Source organism: Poecilia reticulata, linkage group LG12 (assembly GCF_000633615.1).
Source record: "Poecilia reticulata strain Guanapo linkage group LG12, Guppy_female_1.0+MT, whole genome shotgun sequence".
Taxonomy (NCBI): Eukaryota; Metazoa; Chordata; class Actinopteri; order Cyprinodontiformes; family Poeciliidae; genus Poecilia; species Poecilia reticulata.
In genome coordinates, this window is record NC_024342.1 from 3,942,193 (window position 1) to 3,966,455 (window position 24,263).

At 41.8% G+C, this 24,263-nt stretch overlaps 1 protein-coding gene across 4 annotated transcripts in view; it reads left to right on the forward strand.

The window, feature by feature from the left end:
* The window catches only part of adamts6 (ADAM metallopeptidase with thrombospondin type 1 motif, 6), a 90,439-nt gene that overhangs the window by 10,874 nt on the left and 55,302 nt on the right, over positions 1 to 24,263 (forward strand). For all 4 annotated transcript variants that reach the window (XM_008423379.2, XM_017307675.1, XM_008423378.2 and 1 more), the window contains exons 4-11: positions 4,144 to 4,318; positions 6,313 to 6,536; positions 6,658 to 6,741; positions 8,196 to 8,341; positions 10,879 to 10,922; positions 13,724 to 13,829; positions 18,032 to 18,178; positions 22,968 to 23,109. In XM_008423379.2, coding sequence (XP_008421601.1) covers positions 4,144 to 4,318; positions 6,313 to 6,536; positions 6,658 to 6,741; positions 8,196 to 8,341; positions 10,879 to 10,922; positions 13,724 to 13,829; positions 18,032 to 18,178; positions 22,968 to 23,109 — 1,068 coding nt within the window. The remainder of the gene's footprint in view (positions 1 to 4,143; positions 4,319 to 6,312; positions 6,537 to 6,657; positions 6,742 to 8,195; positions 8,342 to 10,878; positions 10,923 to 13,723; positions 13,830 to 18,031; positions 18,179 to 22,967; positions 23,110 to 24,263) is intronic.

Below are 24,263 nucleotides of genomic sequence, written 5' to 3' on the forward strand. Positions count from 1 at the left end.
ACCCTCATAAATTGAATTAGTGTTTGCTCCTTCCCCCCCCNCCCCCTCCAGCACCAAAAATGGACAAAAACTGTGTCTGTGCTTTAATGTAATCAGCTGTCTGGACGGTATGAGATCCTGACATCACACACTAGTAAAACATTTGCATCGAACGGGTTCCGACATGGGAATGTGTTACGCATTGAATTGCTTTTATTGTGGGATTTGCGTAGCCGAGGTTGTGTTCGCTGTAAACCCAAACCGATGGGGCTTCTTGTCGTTTATGCTCCACACATGCTCTTGGAACAGGAAGAGGAATGTTTTAAAGTTTGTCTTGGGGTAATTGATTGTTTTTGGTTTGTTAAAGTAACAAAAGATTACTGATTCACGTGTACGTAAAACACTCCTTCACTGGACAGAATAGGAATTTTATAAAGTACTCTGTGTTTCTGAGTACTATATATATATATATGTATATTTATATGTATATATGTATATATATATATTGCTTTTTTTAGTTATAAAATGTAGTAACACAAATGTTTTCTAGCAACCTGGCACCACTTTGAGTCCTCTCAGGCAACAGCCCTCGTCTGATGAACTTTTATGTTTTGTCAACTTCAAAGTTCTACCTTCACAACTTTACTGACACTTAAAATGTTTGAATGTAATACCTGAAGTTATGATTAATAAAATGGCTGCCAGATAACAAAAATAATAATAATCAGTGAAAGAATGACTTTTCAAGACATATCAGCTTGTAAGGAAATCTTATCCATGGTGTTAGCTTCTACTTTGTTAGCACTGCTGCGTTTAAGCTGCTCCTCTTCTGAAACTGCTAGCTGTCCCGCAAGGTAAATGTTGGCACACACATCAACGAGAACAAGAAGAGATTCTACTTCAGCAAATTTCTTTCTTTTCCCTCTGTGAAGGTTTTATGACTACCAACATATTTGTTAGCATTACCACAAACAAAGGCGTACTATGTTCTTCGATGGTGCTATTCGGTGAAGTTAAAGAGGTTTCACATGATGACTGTTGGCATAATATTGTTTCTATGTATGCTTCTTCAGAAAGTTTTTAAAGTTTCAGGAGTCCACAGCAATGTCCATTAAACACAGACAGCAGTCATTGTTAGAACAACTTCTATCCTGGCGGCTATTGTTTGCTGATATTGAAGCTACTTCTTCGGCTCCGACTGAAGATATAAAAGCTGGTGTTTTTTTTTTGTGCTTTTTTTTATCTTTGAAGCGATGGCCCTTTATAGTTTTTAAACTGCTATTTTTCTAAATTGCTTTAGCGGTTAGTTGTGTTCCAGTGTTAATGGCCTGTACGTAATTAGAAACAACAAGTAGAGAATTGGTTTCAGCTGTTTATTATTTATTTCTCTCCTTTTCTAAAGCAGTGCTGCTACGGCTACCATGAGTTTTGTTAGCACCTGTGCCTTTGAAGAATGGTCTTTGCTGCTAGCCTGCTACTGTTAAGTTATGCTAGCCTTTAGCCATGAAAACCAATGGAGAGGGAGAGACTACTAGGTGAACAGAGGCTCTAAGAAAATATAAGCTAGCACTCCTGCTTTGAATGTAAGTAAGACGTTCCGTCAAAATATTCTATGATTTTTCTGTCACATTAATATAAGAAAATCTAACATACATGTTTTTTTTTTTTTTAATGCAATATACCAACACAAAGTAGTGGCTGGTTGTGAACTGGAAAGAAAAGGCTGCATGTTGAAAATTCTCAACGTAAAAAATCTTAAAAGTGTGGCATGCATTTGTATTCATCCCTCTTTACTTTGATATCCCCCAGTAGCGTCTAGAACAGTGGTTCTTAACCTTTTTTGAGGTACCGAACCCCACTGTTCCTAATACAGTTTCATATGCGCACTCAATGAACCTTTCTGTAGTGATAAATAAAATATGATTTTTTTTCCCCCACATTCAAGACATAGGTACACTTTAAGAAGATCACTAAGTCTTCTTAAAAGGTAGAGTTTCTGAGAACAGTTCTTCAAAATATAGTCAGTGTTTTCAGCAAAGTTAAGCTGACTGTCCAGGAACAACCAAAGGTATTTAAAATCTGCCACAGTTTCAACATGTTGGCCATCGAGAGAAACTGGAATCACTTTAAGGTTTTGTTTAGATCATTTAATTAGCTCTACATTCTTAAGAGAATGAAAAATTAAGAATAAATAATAAAGACTTTGCGGTATTCTGATTTAGTAATGTAATTATATTAGTTGTGTTACCACCGCCACGCCACTAGAGGCAGTAGCAACCCCGAAAAKATGSGACTAAGGAGCAGATTTAGAAGTTCACCGAAAGCTACAGAATTTGGTAGAAACTGTGAGCTTTGCTGAAGTAAATAAAGACACAAGTTCAAATCCATTCTGTGAGTGGAGCTCCTTTAATCAGGGCTCCTCCGCAGCACTGATTGGCTAAGCAATGTAACGTGATCCTCTGCAGCAAGTGATGGCAAAGCGGGGCGTCATCACGACTTTACACAAGTGTGCCTTTACCTCCGCGGCAGAAGCTCCGCCGAACACCTGAGACCGACTCACCGAACCCCTGGGGTTCGATCGAACCCAGGTTAAGAACCACTGGTCTAGAATCATTAGCTGTGTCTACACTGATGATGTAATCACACAATTTGACATTTTGAAAATAAATTTGCTTAATAGAAGCACAGTAATTAAAAACAAAAGACTTTTAATAAAAAGTTTTCCTGCTAGGAGGAGGTGGTTTTTTGGTTGTATCAAAATTGATTTGATTAGCAAAACTGTATTAGGAACACTTTTTAGCATCACACGAGCTGTATGATCCACAACCAGATGTTGCCACTGGCAGAAAAGATGAAGAAGACAACAGGAAGTAGTTAGAGGATAGTGGCACAGAACTTTTTAATGATGTATTGTGTGATCAAACCTGTTCATGTTTAATTTTAATCACGTTTCTTAGTGAAAACGTCACCATTGCTAAATTGTGTTTTTTTCCACATTAGCGGAATATTGACAACATTTTGCTCTCATTTGTAATGGAAACGTAGCTATTGACTGGACTCAGAAATCACCTGATTGGTAACTAGAGTCCTGTAACTGTGTGCTGTTTTTAAGTAGAGCTGTTCTGAATTGGCCAGACCGCTATGGATTACTTGTGGTCTACACAAACATGACCAATATGGAAAAGTACCATTAAAAATAAAACAGTGGTGAAAGAAAATCATAACAAGTGAGACCAAAATACAACTTTTTTCATTCATTTATTTTTTTTACTTTAGTGCAAAACATTGTGTGGAGGAAAACTAACACTGTGCATCACCCTAAGCACACTATTCCCAAACAGAAAGTGGCTCCATCATGCTGTGGGGATGCATTTCTTATTCACTGACAGGGAAGCTGGTCAGAATGAATGAGATTCTGATCAGGAGGTGATTACACTGTAATCCTGGAAAAAGCTAATTTCTTCCACATTATAGTACTTTACTACTTTGTTAGTCTATCAATTAAAATCCCAGTAAAACACACTGAAACTTGTTGCTATTATGTGAAAAAATGATGCACCGAGGTCACAAACGTGATTAAAAAGTAGTAAATTCCCTAGAAATGTAGTTAGCTCTTCGTTTCTTTAAACATGAGAATCAAAGGCACTTTGTGCACTGACTGGTATTTTAAAACAAAGTACTCCACTCCCATTTTCCTACAATCTATAGTTTGTTGGATTGCAGAGAAAACATCTCCTCTGTGGCGACTCTAAGCCAATTAGTGGATATATGCCAGATGAGTATTTTCCATTTAGGTATATTTTGAAAGTTCTCTCAGATTGCCTAGCAACTGTACGAATACAGTGTTTTCTGAGACAAGGAATCATTTGTATAAGGTGGGTATTTGAACAGAACGGGAAGCAGTTTTCCAGGATTGACATATTATGCCAGATTTCTGCAGATAATCTTCATTCCATAACTCCAGATATCGGCGTTTTATCTTTGCACAATGCATTTTTCTGAATACAAATGAACTCAAAATTAGCCTGTTTGTGTGATACCGCCTCTGAGACTAATCTGGTTTTTATTTACTGTATGCATTTATCATGATTTTTATTTATTTATCCCCCCMCCTCCCCGTCGTTTTTGACCTGTTTCTTACTGTGATTCTCTTCACCCAACCAGCACGGCGTCATAACAACAGAGGAAGACCAGTATTTAATAGAGCCTTTAAAGAACACGTCCTCCGCCGCCTCCAGTGAGTGGAACCTGGACGGAGCTCAGCAACATGTTATTTATAAAACGTCTGCCATCCCCTCGCCGCAAGAGCAAAGCCAGGAGTTCAGCTGTGGCATTTCAGGTTGGTGAACCTCCATCTGGGTTGGATTCTGTGTGGGTGTAGCTGACGTAAAGGAAGAGCTAAACATAGCAGGTCAGAGGAAATGCTGGTTTGGTACCAGGCCCGGGTTCTGGTAGGCATAACTGGACCTCTTGTGTGCCAAAACGAGCTCCTGTGGCAAACACCTTTCAACCTGCAGGAGTAAGCGTCACTTTGACTCTCACAAAAGCCCCTTCAGGGGGGAGGCAGTGCCGCTCAGAAGTGTTCAGCTCTTTCACGTTTTGTCGCATAGCGACCACAAACTTTGGTGTATCTTGTTGGGATGTTCTGTGACAGACCAACATGAAACAGAGTGCAGTTGTGAAGAGATAGACCGCAGTTTTCAAACCGTGTTACAAATAAAAATCGTAGGAGTTCATCCCCCTGAGCTAAAACTGTCTTTGTAGTTTCAGATGGAAATATTTTGGAGTATTTCTTTGTCAGCTTTGCTATTCTAAATACTGATGTTTTATCCTTTGTTCTCTCCAAAATACTCAATCAGGTTGGATGGAGAGGGTTGGTGTTCATCAACGGCTTTATCAATTGAACTCGCCTGTGGACTTTAAATGGATCAAATTAATACCTGTAATCTATTTAATCATAGCTCCAGTTCTATGTTTTGGGTCGTTGTCATGCAGGAATGTGAACCTTCGCCTCAGGCTCACGTCTTTTAGGCCTAAAATGTTGTATAGAGCTCCATTAATCCCTCTGTCAGCTCGAAAAAGCGTCCACACTGAATGATGTTGCCACCACCACGTTTCAAGACGACGATGCTGTGATGTGCAGCGTTAGATTTTCCCCTCATGGATCTATTTGGAACAATCTGTTTGGGGTGTCACCACCTTCTTCCACATGTTTGCTGTTTGCTGTATTCAAATTGGACTTTGTGTGGCTTTCCTTCCACAGTGCCTTTCATACAGGCTAAATATGTGGAGTCCCCAGAGGATTTTCCCAGCTTTGAATTTCTGCAGTTCCTCCATAGCATTTTTGTTGCAATCCAGCTTCTCGTTTACACGTCACCAGTGATCGGAGTGCTTTTTGACACCGTGTCTCACAGGGAAACTTTTCAGTAACACCTCCCGCAAAAGTGTGAAGTACTCCGTGTGAAGTACGGCGTAAGGTACAGCCGTATGACGTAGGGTGTGCGCTGTATCAATAAGGGACAAGGCCTTATTGTTTTCAATATGAGGTGGAAGATAAGGGTCCAAAGCATATGCACGTTTTCACGACGTTCTAAAAACACAGCAACATCTAGTGTCCTGGCATGACAACTACACTACAATCAAGGTGTCATGGTGATCTCGTCCTCCCCATCAACATCCGAAAATAACGGCGGTTTCCAGACAGTGGTCTCATGTAAACATAGCCTTAGGTTACGTTACGTTCTGGTTATAAATACATGGCAGTTTTCAGATTTTTAAGTGTAAAATCGTTGTAAAGCCTCATATAGTTTCCTTTCACTTTACAATGATGTAAATACCTTGTGTAGATTTTATTCGCATAGAATCTGAATACATCAAAGATTGTAACAGAAAAAAACATGAAGAAGTTCAAGGAGTATGAAAACATTTACAAGTTGCTTCCAGTAGTAATAGCATCTGACAATTTAGAAGCAATAACCATTTATAATAGGATCATTGTTTTTAAAGGGTGGAAAAAAAATACATGTCTATGCAGATGTACTGCAAATTGGAAAAAAAGACCCAGGTGGATACTTTGGTATTTAGGCCAAGAGCTTTATAAGAAGCAGGAAAGACTTGTCATTGGCTGGAAGCTAGCGTGCGCTAACACGTACCATGTTAAGGCTCCTCCCGCAGCATATGGGTCATAAAACAAACACTGCAAAGGTTCAAAGGGGAACATTCCCGACCTGCCTCTATCAACCAGTCCTCTCTGATAACAATGTGTTGTCATTCCGATTGCCCTGTTGCCGCGTCGTAACTCTCTCTCTCTCTTTGCCTCCCTGTCATTCACAGACCTCACTAGAAGCAACGCACCTTGCCAGTTTAGCACGCCCTCCCCTACCCACCTGTCCCCCGTCCCTCAAAACGCCAGCCAGCAGCCGGCTGGCGCTCACAGGCACCGGAGGTCCGTCAGCTCCGAGCGCTTCGTGGAGACGCTTGTGGTCGCCGACAAGATGATGGTTGGCTACCACGGACGTAAAGACATAGAGCACTACATCCTGTCTGTGATGAATATTGTAAGTTTGGTCCTACTCTTAGCTCTAACGTGTTGCAGATGTCCGCGGTTAGCGGCGGATTTATGGACTCGCGGGGCTAAGACATCTGACTTTGTGTCTTTCCTTCTTTTCTGGAGGTCAGGTTGCCAAACTGTACCGTGATTCCAGCCTGGGAAATGTTGTGAACATTATTGTGACCCGTCTAATTGTTCTCACGGAGGACCAGGTACGTCCGAGTCTCTTTTCCCTAAGCCTGAATTGTTCACCTTTTCAAGTGCGAGCTCTCTTGTCTGCAGTGGATGTAAAGACGGAAGCTCTTGGCATCAGTGAACTGCCGTATTTTTATTTGACTGCCGTAGCTAAAGGACAGACTACTCACCATATGGACAGTGCTTTACATGAAAGCCGCGCTCCAGCATCGCTCCTCAGGGAGCTTTGATTAAAGGTTTTAGATGCACAGAACATACAGTACGGTTGATGGGAGAAACATCTGCTTTTTCAAAGATACCTTCAGTTGGATCCACATATTTAGATACGCTGAATAAAACGACATAAACGTTTTTTTTCCCGCCATCTGAAGTTAAATCAGACCAAACTTTTCTTGTTTTAGCTTAGCTAGAATTACCAAAATTATTTCCATTTGCCAAATGCCTGAAAAAATTTTTTATTTTAGAAATATTTTTGTAACTTTCCTTGAATTCAAATATTTTTACATTTGACCAGTTTAATCAGGAATAACCATCATTTAAACTTCATGACTTGTGTCAAACATTTTGGCAATTCTAACTAAATTAAGCCAAAAACATTTGGTCTGATTTAAGTTTAGATGGCAAGAAGAAAACACTATAGTTTATATACTCTGCCCACATGAAAACAAAATATTATATTTACATATATTTATATTAATAAAAAACCTATGATGCTTAATTCAAAATAAGATATAAAATCGACAAACCCAAAGCTTTTAAACATCCCATCCATCCATCAATCCATCCATCCATCCATCCATCCATCCATCCATCCATCCATCCATCCATCCATCCATCCATCCATCCATCCATCCATCCANTCCATCCATCCATCCATCCATCCATCCATCCATCCATCCATCCATCCATCCATCCATCCATCCATCCATCCATCCATCCATCCATCCATTTTCTTGCACCCTTGTCCCTTGGTGGGATCGGGAGGGTTGCTKGTGCCCATCTCCAGCTAACGTTCCGGGCGAGAGGTGGGGTCACCCTGGACAGGTCGCCAGTCTGTCACAGGGCAACACAGAGACACACAGGACAAACAACCATGTACACACATGTAGGGGCAATTTAGACAGACCAATTAACCTGACAGTCATGTTTTATGGACTGTGGGAGGAAACCGGACTACCCGGAGAAAACCCACGCATGCACAGGGAGAACATTCAAACTCCATGTAGAAAGACCAGGGCCGGGAATCGAACCCAGAACCTTCTTGCTGCAAGGCAACAGCTCTACCAACTGCGCCACTGTGCACCCCCCAGCTTTTAAACAGAATCTAATAATTACATCCAACATGTAACAAATGGGCCACAGCAGAGAACAGGATGGTGTTGTGTTGATCTGAGCAGGTTTGTACTGTTTCATCACTTGGCTGCATTCAGCTGTTTCATGCTGCACTGTGTTGCACGTGTGTCTCTCCCAGCCAAACCTGGAAATTAATCATCATGCTGACAAGTCTCTGGACAGTTTCTGTAAGTGGCAAAGGTCCATCCTATCTCATCACAGCAGCGGGAACAGCATTCCCGAGAACGGAATGGCTCATCACGACAACGCCGTCCTAATCACCCGGTAAGAGTTGGCCAGCAGCTGCCGCTACTGCTACAGGCATAGCTTACTGATAGCACAGCCATCCAGCATTCGATTCAGTGTAATTGTCTCATTTTAGAGCAAATAGCTTGCAGGTTATTCAGCAGTCACCAGCTATGCACTACCGGTTCGGTCCGGTTCACATCCGTACAGTATGTATACCTGCCTGTGAGTGAGTAAAGAACTCGGTCCTGGGAATAAATTGTGCTTTTACAGACATACTGTACATGTCACCCTGCAATTTATGTCAAGGCTGTTAGCATAAAGCAGCAAGAATTCTGACGTTAGCTGGAAAAAGGCTTCAATGTGTCCAGAAGTGTTTTGGCCAGGTTACATAGCAACTGGAAACTGTATTCTTCTTCTGGTTTGCTCTGGAGAGGAAGGCTTTGATTGACAGGAGTTTTTGGTTTCTGTACAGAAAACAGCTTTTCCATCATTAGTGAACAGATTCATGTTGTCTGTCACTTGATGTTCTCCAGGCTCTTTTTGCTTTTTATCAGGTCTAGCTAAACTTGGTGAGCATAAGAGGCTATGTTCACTAGACAGAAGGCAGTAACTCGTGTTGCAGAATTAAATGTTTAAACATGTCAACTTCTGGGGGGTAGGAGGCCAAATTAGGCATAGAGAAGAGTCAGATTTATTTTAATTTGTGCTGTCATCATTATAAATGTGCACAAAACGAAAAAAGCACAATTTCGCGATTGCAGTGTTTCTGTTAAATAAGAAACGCAGTCAAAATCACAAGTGAATAAGTTTGTTTATGCGATATCTTTAAAAACATGTCGCATCATGATCCTTCATCTACATCTTGTTGTCTTTGCAGAAGTAGAAACATTCGGTTATTGATCACGTTACTTGTGATGTGAAAAAAGTGTTTCCATTGCAGTTTTGCAAAAATAAACCAATTTTATTACGGGCTGCTCCAAATCCACCTCATCCTAGTGCCAAAATTTTTTTTAAAATCAAAAATTAGAGTTTTTTTATTTAAATGGCCGTGTTTCCGTTAAGAAAATTTCTTTTGAAAATGTCAAATTATATACGCAATTATATGGCCAACGGAAAGGCAACTAATGTTAACGCGCTAACACATGGAATTAATCTAAAAAGTTTAATGTGTTACTATTACATAAACCAGATTAATCCCTTTGCCTATCTTGAACTAAAAGCCTCTGTCCTCTGAAGGGTTTCCTAGTTCAAAGTAGCTCATGCGTTACACGGTCTTGTACTGCGTTCAACAAAGCAGAGTCAAAACTGGAAGTGCAAAGATGAACAAGGAGAGTCAGACTGGTGTGCTCAGTGGCAAATGTTGCTTTAAGAAACACCACGTCTAGAGCGTGCGCCCCGCATGCAGAGGCTGTAGGCTGTGACTCTTGAGTTCAAGTCCCGGCTTTGATTTCTTTGCTGCATACTTTCCTCCCCTTTTTTCCTCTTTCTGTCACATTAATGTCGAATAAAGTCCACTAGTGCAACAAAATGTAAAAAAAACCCAACTGTGACGGACGTTTGAATAAAATCAAGGTAGTATGTAGCCTACTTATTGCAAAAGTGAATTATCCTTCCATTGAAGCACAACCAGTTTATAATAAACATTTCTAAATTACGTTGGAAACAAAATGACTACTTTTAAACCTTGCTCAAAGTGAAAACTTGAGATGTTTGGTATGAGACAGTAACACTTTGTAAAACATTTTTTGAAAACGTGGCATTTTGACTTTTCAAGCGTACAAAATTAAGCGTAGTGAAACACAGAGAAGGACAAAAGAGAAGTTCTACAACAGCTAAAATCTGATGCTACTCCATTGTTATTTAGATTTTGTGAAGAAGGAAGTTGTGCTCAGTGTCTTCTTTGGAGGTTTTCATGTCATTTCCTTGAGTGGTTCTTGGTGCAGCGCCACCTCAGGTGTGGAGGGGAACAGTTTGGTTTGGTTCATTTGACACTGTGAAATATTGAAAAGGGAAATATGACCCGTCAGGCTCAGAAAACGGCAAAGATTGTGGGAATCAATCAAAACAAATAAATGTTGTGAAGGTGACTGACTATAAAAGGAAAGAAGGTCGCAGAAAAGGAGAACAAGGCGGAAATTCAGTTAGTGGCGCTCTTGAATTTAATAGATTAAAAGCTTCAGCAATGATTGGATCCTTCATTTGAAATGTATGATCTGATGTTGGACCGTCTGAGTTTTCTTCCACTCTATTGGATTACGTCCGTGTGGCGTTATCGCCGACCGAAGCCTTTCTGTTTATTCTACTTTGCGTTGGAGCACTGTAGCTCTGTAGCTAAGGCTGCAGAAAGCTCCGGCAGTGGACGGAGGAGGGAACCAGGTGTTTTTCTAGAAGCAAACCTGTCATGACTTCACCATTGTTATACTAAAGGCTGAGATTATATCTGGCCAGACTGTGATTAAACAGAGAAAGAATGGAATGGCCAAGAGCCAGCGGAGGAAAAGCTGTGTAGATGTGAACAGAAAATTGTTAATTTAACGTTAATATTTGTGTTTCTGTCTTCTTTTTTTTTTTAGATATGACATCTGCACCTACAAGAACAAACCCTGTGGGACTTTAGGTGAGTTGTTTAACTTTACTCGTGATGACTAGTTGTGTTGGTTTTCTCATTTGGCCTTCAGCGTGTCCTCAGACCAACCTTATTTAGCAACTTTGTGTCTCCTTCAGAAGAACTCCAGATGGTTCCTGTGAGATGTAATGAGAAGGATGTTTTAATTTGTGTTAATGTAGCTCCTCTGTTGCCCCCATGCTTGTTGGCTGAGGCAGGGAGCCCAGAACCTGGACCAGTTGTGGTCAACTCCTCTTAGGTTCCTCCAGTTCATAAAACTCCTTCGTGTCTGTCCTTCAGCTCTAACCTCTGTTTGTTTAAGGTGTTTACAAAGAGAGGGTGGGGTTGTTGGGGAGGGGAGAGAGGAATGGTAGGGGTGTTGGAGTGAGGTAGAAAGAGGAGATGGACTGCAAGTCGAGGAGGTGGAGTTGAAAGGGAAATGGAAGGGGAAAGAGACAATTACAGGGAGTGTTAGGGAATGATGGGGTGATAACCAGGTTTTGCTGATATTACGGGGTGAGTAGGGTGGGAAAGGACATCAACCAGTGGCGAACTGCCCCTTCAACTCCACTTCAAACCACCTCCCTGTCCATCTCTCCCTGTCTTATCTGGGCGAAGGCCTCGCTGGCTCCACAGTATATCTCTGAGGTAATATCGTGACCTCAGGGGTGCTTTGACAGATTGACCGCATTCGTCACATTCCCCCCGGTCGCCTTAATTGCCCCGGCATCTGCTCGGCTTCCTCGCCGTCCCCCTCTCCACTCTGCTCCCCTCCCCTCTGCCCCGCTCTCCCTCTCTTCGTCGGGGATCATGCTCGGAGGTCAGATCAACAGACCTTTAGGGTCGCCGAATAATCACGGGGCTGGAAGATAATGCGCAGTACGCCCTGGTGTTAAGAAAACAGCCTTCAGTGCGGTGTGTGTGTTTGCACTCAACACACTCTCATCCCCTCCCCGTCCTCTCAAGCCCAACACACACAAACATTCTCAGGCTAATCGTAGAGTAGTCACCCTCCTTCCTTTCCCCTCCCTCACCTCCTTCTTTCTTCACCTTCAGGCTCCCTCTTTCCCCCCCGCGGTAATGGTTTCAGTAGCCTCCTGATTTGCGAGTCTATTCTTGTTTTAGCCTCTTAGTGAAGACGATACTAAAGCCAAGCCACCTTAAGTAGGGAGTTCTGTTAATGTGGAACAGTGTTTACCGCCAGTCCAGGAGGTGGAAAGGCAAGCAGAGTTGTCCTTGTTGTGAATATGGTGACAGATCAGGCTAACTTTGGCATGAAGCGCATCTTCCGTTTGTCCTTCAAATGACGACAGCTGATCTTGATGTATTTCATTTGGATTTGATGTGATAGGACAACAGAAAGTAGCATATTATTGAAGTAGGGGAAAGTGATACATAGCTTTGGAGGGTATGTCTACCAGTTTTGGACACAAAAAGATCCCTTTTGTCCATTCGTTCTTGCAAAATGGGGAAAGCCACTGCTTCCCCACGTCGAAAGGATTCAGTTGAGGTTCTGGTCAGGAGCTACCAGTTCGTCTCCCCATAGAGGTTTTTCTGGCGCGTTTCTGGGGAATACCCAGCACTCGATTACCATGACGTTTAGGGTTGTAGGGTTTCCCCAAGAGTGTTACAACCTGGGTTATGCCACCAGGCTTTTCCTGCTGCCCTACCCCACCGGGAACTTAAATAGGGTTTTTTAGATGGAGATGACACTGACAGTAAATACGGATTAAGCTAGTTGACACATTGAACTGGTCATGTGATGGGTCGCCCACCAATGGTGGCGTCCTTGCCTCTGCCCATTGGTCTCACACGCCATTATTTTCAAATTACAATGCCTGCTCGTGCATCTCAGATTTTTTGTAACTTTTAACGTTTTTTAACACAAAAACATCGTGGGTCGCTCGTGGATCACCCTGGCGCCCCAATACCTTGTCTTAGCAAGTTGTCTGGGGGAAACCCTGAATGGTTGGAGAAAGTTCAGAAGGTATGAATACTTTTCAAGGCTCGGTAAGTGAAAATGCACGAGAGCCAGGAACAACAAGTACGCCTGGATGTTACTGGCCCTCGTTCAGTTAAATCATTTCTTCTTTTGTGTCCTGAATCGTAACAATATTGCTGCTAACTCATGAGCTTGTAAGTTTTCTTGCAACCAAGTAAGATTCAACTCGATTAGATTAGGCCAGATGGTCTCGAGCAGCACTACTTTGTAAAAAAAAAAAAAAAAAAACTACCTTTAAAAAAAAGCGTGTGAATGGTTTTAGCCAAAGTGAGCCATTACACAATAACTCAACACACACTCTAAAACAGACTCACACACCTGCTTCGTGCTGTTATATGATCCCCTCTCAGGTCGGTAGATGTAATCTGTGAAGAATTGCCAGCGGTCCCCTTATCTGACCTGTCAGGCTTTAGGGGAGAGAAAAAAAAAAAAAAGAACCTGCGACACCTGGATTGTGGAGCGGTTTTGGCTTTAGGCCCCCCGCCCCCCAACCTCTTTCCACTTCTCTATGAGGAAAACAGAGACTGTCTGACAGGTTTCTGCTGAGGCATGGCGCTAGCAATCCCTGCCTCTGTAGCCAGTACCCCATGCCGCAAACCTATAGGTATAAATCCATAACCCTGTCCAGACATTTCCTGAGTCTTTTTTTTTTTCCTAAGTCAGCCATGCGGGTGATTTCAAACTAAAATCTCCATCCTGAATTTCCATTTGCGCTTGTTGAGGAATCACCCGTTTTTATGACCATGTCTCCTAAGAATGCACTGCCTTGACCCTGTGTTTGTGTGTCTGTCTGGCGTGTGTGGATCTGCAGGCTTGGCCTCTGTGGCTGGAATGTGTGAGCCGGAAAGAAGCTGCAGCATCAATGAAGACATCGGCCTTGGCTCGGCTTTCACCATAGCACACGAGATCGGCCACAAGTGAGTTCTGAAGGCTTTTTACAACAAGATACTAACATAAAATATTAGGTTTGACGTTACTCCCCGATGCAACATGCTGACGAATCAGGTGAAACGAAACGGTCGAGTTTACAAGCGACTTGTTGGGATTTATGAGTTTCAATGTCAGGTATTTTTCGTGTTTCAATGTCATGATGGTCTTTATTGTCGTGATTGTAGTAGAAATTCAGCATGTTTGATCTTTGACTCAGAATCCTTTATTTTAAGGTCCAACCAAGGATTGGGTTTGCAAATGATCCTGTGGCTAGACAAGCTACGCACAAAACAACGGTTGCTCTGTTTTGAAAATGTACCATTGTTTGATGTGCTGTCCTTGATTAAATAAAATTTTATCAAATTGAATTGAGTCTCAATCAGATGCTAATTGTGTGGCTCTCTAGAAAATTGAATTTCTTAAAAATATGTAAAACATTTCTGTGATTGTGCTTTTTTTCCTAATAATTTTAGCTTGTCTTGCTAAATTTTTGCATTGCATCTCGTGGTACATGCGGTACATGCACACCAGCCGTGTTTAGTCCGCTTAAATCGAATTCAAGTTTATTTGATTAGAAAGTCAGGTTCGTTTGGTGAGGTGTGAATGTGCAGTCAAACTCTGATCTGGACCCAAAATAACAAACTGTGATCCACCTACAAACCTTGGTCTGGGTTTGGTTGGCACGGTTCAAATTCATATGTGAACGCCAAGCCGACTGGACACCGCTCCAAAAGTAGGAAGCAGACTGCAGCGCAGGACATTCTGGGTAAATGGAACCAAAACAAACATGCGTGTCTAGCACTAGCGGGAAAAATGGCTTGTAATCTTTTGCCAAAAGACAAAAGAGAAATCCTACAACCTCTGACGTAATTTCATTTGTGTTTAAGAAAGAAGATGCACTAAGTGTCTTCTTCAGAGGTTTTAGTGTGCTTTCTTCAAATGTTTCTTGATGTAGCGCCACCACAGGCGAGTGGGGGTACAGATTTTTTTGAAAGTGTTTGGATCATTTGACTCGGTGCAGTGTGAAAGAGAACCACAGCAGCTGAAAATGTAACAAATGTTGCAATTTTAGTCTAATTGAACCCAGCTTACCGCTTCACCAGGTGTGAATACAACCTTTTTTTTTTTTTTAATTTTATTTAAACATCCAACAACAATGCATTGACCACAGGGACAAAGAAAACAATGACATGTTTTTTTTTTTTTTTGTTTTTTTTTCCTACCCTTCCCCCTTGTACCCACAACCCTTCCCTAACTATCCCCCTCCTGCTGCAGCAAAAAGAGAGAAAAATAAATAAATAAAACAACAACAATAATAATAATAATAATAANAAATATATAACTCCGGTTTTAAGGTAATTTAAGGAAAGTTGGCTGGGAGCTCCTTCACCCTGCTTCCTCCTTCTACATCGCCAAACCGGAAGTCCGTGTGAATACAACCTTAAACAGACTTTCAAAGAAACATAGGATATTGTCCTGTTGTATGTTTTGTCTCTGTGAGCATTGCATTGACTTCTTTTGTGTTTTTACATAAACGTCCATCGAATTTCTTTGCTTTATTATTAACCCATTCAGGTCAGCTGATTGTTATACCTTTGTACTAGATTTTAAAGCTTGTTCTCTGAATAGTCTTTGGTAAGTTTCAGTTCCAGATGTTGTTGAAGTCCATTTTGGAGCAATAACTCAGTTATTTGACTTCATCCGTCTGTCAGATTGTTGTTCAGAAGGTTTGACTCATTCTTCTTTGCGACATTGCCCTCTGCTCTCGTGCTTTAACCCAATTTGTCAGCTCTTCACTTCACCCCTCTACTGATTAGCTGGTTCAGATAAAATATCTCTGAACATGCTGTTGTGCATTACAGCCAAACATCTCTGCTGACTGCAGCCTACACAGAAACTTTCTCAGTATTTCCATTAAATAAGAAAAACAATTAAAATCGCACGTGAATACGTTTGTACACGCGATGAGTCATTAAAGTCCAGAAATCCGGGACTGTCCCCTTAGATCAGTGGTCCCCAAACTATGGCCCGCGGGCCGGATCCGGCCCGCCGCCACATTTGGTCCGGCCCTCCGAACAATACCAGAGAGCATTCAGATTTTTTTTCATATATTGTATTTTCCGGTTTATATGTGGATTTTTCTTCAACCACCAGGGTGCTCTTTAGCAGGAAGTGTGTCCTGTAAACTGTRGGTGTTTTGTTTTGCATGGCGCATTGCTGCCATCTGTTGGACTTTTAGGGWACTGCTTGACTTTTATGTTTCTTAATCAGTACGGTTGTTTGCTAGCGGTAGAGCAGATGAACACACGTGTTTGTTATGAACGCCGCATTCCAGGTTTCCCTCAATGAAATATATACTAGTCAGTCCCAGTGACCGTTTCACTAACGGTTTTTGCCCATGTGCTTACTGGGTAAAAATCAATCGAGGAACCCCCCCGCCTCCCTCCAACAATTTCCGGCAGCGCAGGTGATAAACATGTAACACTTTTTCTGTTACAAACTGACTCCGGCCCCCCACCAGAGAAGGGAAAAGTTATGTGGCCCTCACAGCAAAAAGTTTGGGGACCCCTGCCTTAGATGATTCTGTGACTGGATCTTGCCCGGGAACTCGTGAACAGCTGTCGTTCTTCATGTCACATTGAACAGCAGCAGGTTGGAGTTTGATGGATTGCTCTGAAATTTAGTACAGGCAATCATGGCTGTTTTTGGGCTCGCCCTGATTTCTCATGTTGCCCAATCATCAGGTGCAAATTTGAGCTTCTCCAGTACTTTGGTTTGCAGTCCATGCCGACGTCTCTCCAATTGCCAGAGTTAGGAGATATTAACATTCTGTAGTATTTATATTTGCCGATTCTGCAAACAGCCGTCCTCCACGAACCGAACGAGGCGGCTTTTAAAGGTAACTCAATATCTGGAAACCCGTTCAAGACGGACTGAACATCTTTGTTCACTTCCTCCACGGCCGTAGACTAAATCTCCAAAACGGCGCAGAAAATCAACGTCATCGTTCACTACTTCTCACGACTTCCCTTCTGAGAAAGCCCCAACTGAGCAGCTCAGGAAGGCAGTGGCCAGGTTACCAAAAATGCTACTCAACATGACTGGTGTGCTCACTTGCGGTAAACTCCACACAGGACCTGTGGATATTTGTGTTATGAGCTGGAGTCAGGTTTCCAGGCCATGTCAGTCAGGTGAAGCTGGCCTCGGGTCGTCCCTAAAAACCTTTGATCCTTTTCACAACTCCGACTCCTCGCTCCTAAACAAACGTCACCTCCTGCTGCTGCCGACGTATCTCCCAACTACATATCTCTGCTTCTTTCCACCTGAATATAAAGCAAAAAAACCCAAAATAATGACAATAATAATGATGATGTATTAGTCTACGTATCCATCCATGTCGGGGAGAGGTCAGCAAGATGGTGATTTTCTTTATTAAGTCTCGCGTCTGCCTCTGTTGCAGGGCGGTTGTAAAAATAGTCTCAGCTTCTGGAGGATGTATAAAAATAAAAAAATTAAAATAAAAAAAAAACATGCGCCTCTTAGTGTGGGCTTCACCCGGCCTGATTTATTTCCAGAGTTGGGTAAAATGTCATAAACGCCAGGCTTAGAAAAACAGCTTGAGACTGCGCGATGCGGTCGCGTTTGTTATATACATCAGACCTGATTTGTGCTCCTAAAAGTCTGATTTGACATCCTGCTCTGTCGTTCAATTTTCTTTCCAGACAGATAAGGCTTTTGGTTATTTGATGATGATGATTTTTTTTTTTCTCGACATAAATCCTTTCACGTCTGAACACAAGCTGTTTGGGGATTTTTCTGTTCTCGGATCCAAAGGATTCCTGCGTCCTCTCTGCAGCCGGCCGCCGCTCTCCCCGGCGACCTGCTCAGACCTGCAGGCGCTGATTGACAGGCAGGCATCCGAGCAGTGATTAGAACATTTTTTTTTTTTTTTTGGTTACCGCTGAGCTGCCCAGACAAGGTTTGACCCCTGAACCCTGCCACCACATCTGTTTCAGAGCTCCACAGAGGTGGATGTGTCCTCCTCTTATCGGCAACCTGGAGCTCCTCTCTCTCTCTCTGTCTCTGTCTCTGTCTCTGTCTCTGTCTCTCTCCGTGTGTGTGTTTGCAGGAAAAGGCCTGTGGTCGCTCCTGGCTGCGCTCATTCACCTTCCTGTTTTGTGTGTTTCAGCTTCGGAATGAACCACGATGGCATCGGCAACTCCTGCGGCACCAAGGGCCACGAGATGGCCAAGCTGATGGCCGCCCACATAACGGCCAACACCAATCCGTTCTCCTGGTCCGCCTGCAGCAAAGACTACATCACCAGCTTTCTCGAGTAAGTGGATGATGGTCGCTCCCCCCGTGGGACTGTCTGAGTGGGCTGGCCCTTGCCTGCGTGTGTGTGTGTGCGTTCTGAGCCGAAGAGGAAAAAGGTGCTTGGATGTTTTTCCTGCTTGCTCCCAGATGTCTCGGTTTACAACCTGCTGCCTTCGGCTGCCCCTAGCGTTCCTCGGCGGGTCTCTCTCTTCCCACCCCACTCGCTCACAGACCAGACGTCCTCCTGGACACCCGTGACTTCAAGGCGCTTTTCAAGTTCCGCTGCAAGATCCACTCAAAGGGTTTTCCCCTTTAGAATGTGCACCCTCTGACCACTTTCCTTTCATTTTTATTTAATTCACTCTGTAAATATCAATAGCTTAGGACTGCAACTAACAGTTATTTTAGTCATCAATTATCAGGACGATTAATCGATTGATTGGATTTTGAAATTGGCACATTCTGCGGGTTTTTCATTTGCCCTCTTGAACTTTCCGTGAGATTGATTAATTGATTAACAGATTAATTGATTTCCTTCACTCATTTAGATATGCATAGCTGAGGGCTACAACTATTTATTTCAGTTATTGATTATTCGGACGATTAACTGATTAATCAGATTTTTAAAAATTGACACATTCTGCTGGTTTTTCATTTAACCACTTTAGCCCTTTTTTATTCAACATTAGAAATATAATTAAAGATGCAAATAAATAATAATGTTTAAATAAGAAAATAAACATTTTATTGCCTAAAGTGTAATAATAGTAGTTTTTGTGAAAGCTTGATCATTTGTAGCGTAGATGGAAGATAGGCACCAGCAACCCTCCCGACCCCACTAAGGGACAAGGGTGTAGAGAAAATGGATAGATGGATGGATCACAATAATGAAAATTAGAAAAAGGAACAATAATTAAAAAAAAAAAAATATATATATATATATATATATATATATATATTAGAGATGTGCCGATCAGGTTTTTTCCTACCGATACCGATCCCCCATGAGGGCCGATCACCGATACCGATCACATAATTATTATTATTTTTTCATAGACACTACCGGTTACATTATGTGGAAAAAGGAACCATGAATTCACCTTAATTTAGGCAAAAACTTTTTAATAACTTTTTCCAAGAAGAAAACTAAACAAAACAGGCATTGTGCAAATTGTACTGCTATCAATAATACTATCTTTAACAGACTGATAACATATGAAGGCTCTGAAGAGGCTAAATAATGCAAAGAGCCAAAATAAAACCTCTCAACATTGCCAAAAAAATTCAAGTATAAATTCAAAGGCAAATACAGGATCCATTACAATAAACAATCCAGAGTTACTGAATGAAAACTTCCTGATAGCATGGCGGCTAGCTGATTACTGCTAGTTCTGAGGGGCTGTTTCTGACTGAGCGAAGTAATTATGCAGAGCATGGAGGAGATCGATTATTTTTTTAGAGATTATCTGTCTCATGTTAGGACAGCAAAAGTTTTAATACGTACGTAAAATGTCTTTTTTTAGGTTAGACGCTGCAGCTTTAAGCAGAGGTTCAGTGTGAGAGTCACTACCAGGTGGAGCAGAAGCGGCTTTCCGTCTGTGAAATATTACTACCTGTAGTGCGTAGCAGCGGTTCAACAGCGAGAACAGAACCAGAGTCTTACATCGCAGCTCGAAGGCTTAAATAATTTTGCGGGTTATTTGTTTAGCTTTCCGACCGTCATGTTAATCCGGGTGAGTGTTTGTAGCTGTGTGCTGCTTTACCTGCTATCTGATCCTCCATATGTCTTTTTAACTGCAGTGAGCCTTGATGTAGCCAAACTCTGTCAAGTATCGCATTGTATTAATGCCATATTAGATTCGTTGTGTTGATGCATTTTGACGTGATTCACCCCATGTGCTTAAATTTTCCGCCGCAACACGCAAACTTCCCCATTCACTCAGTGCGTTATAGTTCCACATCGCTTAGGATTTGTTGCTGCACGTTTGCGCAGAGTGAAGGAAAGAGGAGACCAGCTGCACAGGCAGGCTGCGAAATGAGAAGCAGGTGATCGGTTTGTGTGATCGGCAACAAGAGACCGTGATCGGCGATCACCGATCATACACTTTTTCACGGAAATCGGCCGATTATGATCGGTGGCAGATCGATCGGCACACCTCTAGTGTGTATTTATATATGTGTGTATATTTAGTAAAACTTTACATCTGTCACCTTTTCACATGTAGAGTATTAGCTACTCAACTCTGAATAGTAATTCACATGATAGTGTATAAAAAATACACAACAAAATATCAGATTATTCAATGCCACATAGTTTTATTATTTTCAAATTTCTTTTAAATGCAGTTAAAGATTGTTCTATAAACTGACACCTTTCAGTCCAACGCATCTTTCCATCCTACGTTGTTCTGAATCAAATCTTTTTGGCAAATATCTAACTTTGGCTCATTTTCCCACAGTAACAACTTCCACACTGAAGACCATTGTTACTGGTACCGTGGGTCGCCTTTGCACAGCGCACGTCGTCAACGTAAAAGTATTTTTCTGAAAGCGGATAACGGCTCGAAACGATAGAAACTTTTGTCGTTGGGGAGAATAATCGTCTACTTGAACTCCACCATACCTGGAAATATATGAGCTTGTTTTTAGGCTGCTCTGGGTTTTTACTGCCGTTTCTTTTCAGCGTTTCACAAAAGAGTTGTGTGTGTAAACTCTAATTATCCTCGGTTTCGCTCTCTCAATCGGAGCGTTGGATGTCGCGCAGGCGTCTCTGCCAAGTAAACAACTCTGGCTGAGGTATTGGCCTAGATTCCCCATCTTGCTTGAACAAGAGTTTTTTTTGCTGTTTTGTAGGGATGTTTTATGAATATGCTCACTCACATTTTAGGAGTCATATATTCTCTAAATTTGCCTGCCAGTTTGTTTTAAATCTCCATGATCAGGAAGTCTATTGAACTCAGTTTTAGTGTTGTTTTTTTTTCCTGCATGGTTTTTGGTTGGATGAATCATCCCGCTGGTCCCGGCGCTGCCACCTCTGTAGTGACATGAATGAACCCCGCTGAGCTCATTGATTGTTGACTCTGCTGCTTATTAGAGGATATCTCTGCTTATTCTAATGAATTTGGCCGAGCACAGCAGACAGAAAGCCTTGGCGACTACGTCAGATAGTAGCGGTCATGTTGACGCCGTGATTATTTTCTCTCTCTCTCCACGGAGTCGGCCCAGAGCGCACAGAGAATCTGGGTTTCTCTCATTGATGATTGATTCCTTCGATGGACAAGATGCAGAGTTATTCTCTGGTCTGTTGGTTCTCCTTTCTTGAAAACAATTAAATAAAATTTGGACTGGTTGCGTGTTTTACTTTCTTCTTAGGGACAGAAGCAATAGAATGTATGTAAGCTTTTCCCAGTAAGCAATAAATCCATTATTTGTATCATAAAATAAAATGTGCGCAGTCATTTTCATTTGGTTGTTAAAAAGATGCTTGCATTTAATATTGTTGAATTTTGAGAATCATTTTGATACTACAAAGTAGACAGTTTCTTTTTCCAGTTTTCCCCGTCTAAGCTGAATGATTATTGTTTTTTTAAATGTAATTTTGGATACTGAACATTGTTAAATGTTCTTAAATTTTATGGTCGTTATTATGATTATTATTATATTCGTTTTAAGTGGTTTCAAAAGAACAATATTTTAGTTTATCACTATAAAATTATAGTGATAAACTTTGTCCCAAATTTTTTGCCGGACGACAAACTGCATCAGAAATGATCACGATAAACGATAATATTGTTATCTTGAGACTATTTAAGTATGGTAATGGCATAATAAAATAAAGTTCACCCTCTCAAAGATCATCCATCCATCCATTTTCTGCCTCTTATCCGGGATCGGGCTGCAGGGGCAGCAGCTTCAGAAGGGAGGCCCAGACTTCTCTCTCCCCAGCCACTTCTTCCAGCTCCTCCGGGGGAACCCCAAGGCGTTCCCAGGCCAGTTGAGAGACATAGTCCCTCCAGCCTGTCCTCTCAAAGATCAATGAACTTTAATTACTAACAAACACTTGCCAATGGAGCTGGAAAACATTTTGAATATCTAAAAAAACCCGAAACAAACAAAACAGGATATAAAACGGAAACTGAAGTTTCCGAGAATAAAATTCCCCTGGAAACCAACGCACCAGACTTTTTTTCTCCAGAATTTGGTAGAAAGAGGTAGAAACACGAGAAAAACAACCAGTCCTGCAAAGGGAAATGATCACCCTTTTGATTCTCCTTTCATTTTCAGACACTCAGAGCCTTAGAAACCGTTTCAAACATCGCCACTGCTTTCTCCCCGAGCTGCCCGCTGTTCTCCTCGGTCTCCATGACGCCGTTTGTTCATGTAACTCATACAGAGGTTTAAGTCCCACTCAGGTGTGAGCGCACAACTTTGAACCCACTCCACATCTTTCTCTCTCAGCCTGTGTTGCCATTTTATTGGCTCCTCCATGGATACGGTCCAAGCAGAGACATACACAGTATCATATCAAAGAGCCGTGTAATCAGAGAGTGCCGGTCAGTTCCTTCCTGCTGCCTCCGGTGGAACGTTGCTGTTTGTGCGTCTCTTCCCTTTGATTATTAGGCGTCGGTGTGTAATATCGACATTAATGACATATTATTTTGGACCTCTGACAAGCGTCCCGCCGCGGTGGTTTGATAGTTAAAGCACATGAGTCAAGCGGCAGCAGGCGAGGTGTGCTGGGTCCCGGCTGCAGCGAAAGGCTCCTTCGTGTTGGAAACAGTCCTAATGTAGGTTTGTCTTTTCGACAGCTCAGGTCGGGGAACGTGTCTGGACAACGAGCCTCCAAAACAAGATTTCCTGTATCCGACCGTGGCCCCGGGGCAGGTGTACGACGCCGATGAGCAGTGTCGCTTCCAGTACGGAACCTCCTCGCGTCAATGCAAGTATGGGGTAAGAATGCAGCGTCTGACACGATGCAGTAATGCTTTGAGAATAATAATTTTAAAACATCTAAACATTTCCCTCCTCCTGACCCTCCAGAATATCACTTTTATGTTAAAACACCAATTATAGTTATGGTTATTTTTGTAGAGCAAAAAATGTTGCCATAACATCTCGGTGCTGATTCTACACAAGCATTTTATCCCTTATTCTTAGCTAAATTACCATTCATTAAGCTAAAATGAACAGTAAGGGGTTGGTGTAAAAATAAGTTTATTCTTCTACCCGCTCATTTGAGCGTGTAAATATACTTCACTGCTGCTCTTCTTTTGCTTGCTTTTGTTTTAAATGTAATTACTTTTTGTATATAACTTCCAGTTTTTTTTTATTACACTACATCCAAAAAGTCAAACTCAACTCAGCTTGACAATAAAACATTTAACAGATCCATGTTGGTTTTGTTTATGTTGTGGTAACGGCAGCAAAATTAAAACTGTTGGGAAACTGTCAGGCATTAGACAATCGATTACATTTTAGATTCCAGTAAACTATAGAAATGACACGTCAATGGCTGTAATATATGATCCTTGCTTGGTACAAGTCACGGGTGACTAACCCAGGAATGCTTGTTGACAACATATCCAATGCTATCGCTAGCCTAGCCATGCTAATGGCCAGCAGAGGAAGCAGGAGGTAATCAGAGGAAGTGGGTGACCAGACAAGGCATGCTAGCTGCTAGCCTGTGCACATGAGTAATCTCCTTCTTATTCAACTGGCGAATAAGAAGGTTGCTTAGTTACCGATACTAAGCAACAGGTAACTATTCAATCACATAGATGAATATGTGATTGGATGTAGCCTCCTGTGACAACAAAGTAGCTACCGCTGGCTAAGCAGTAGTTTAAATTTCAGAGCTTGTATGGCACGAAATTTAACAGGCTACATAACTTAAAACGTATAAAATAAACTATTTTATACACGCTAACAGTAAGATTTTTGCAATATGTTGGTGTAGACCCTCAGTAATCCAGGAAATAAAAAGTCTTGACAGTTTTAAATGAAGGCAGCTGGACTTCTTTTGAAGATCTTTCTCCTCTCATCCAGGATGACTTTTCCAGTTCTGTAACTTGAGTTGGAAGAAACCATCACACACAATGACCTCA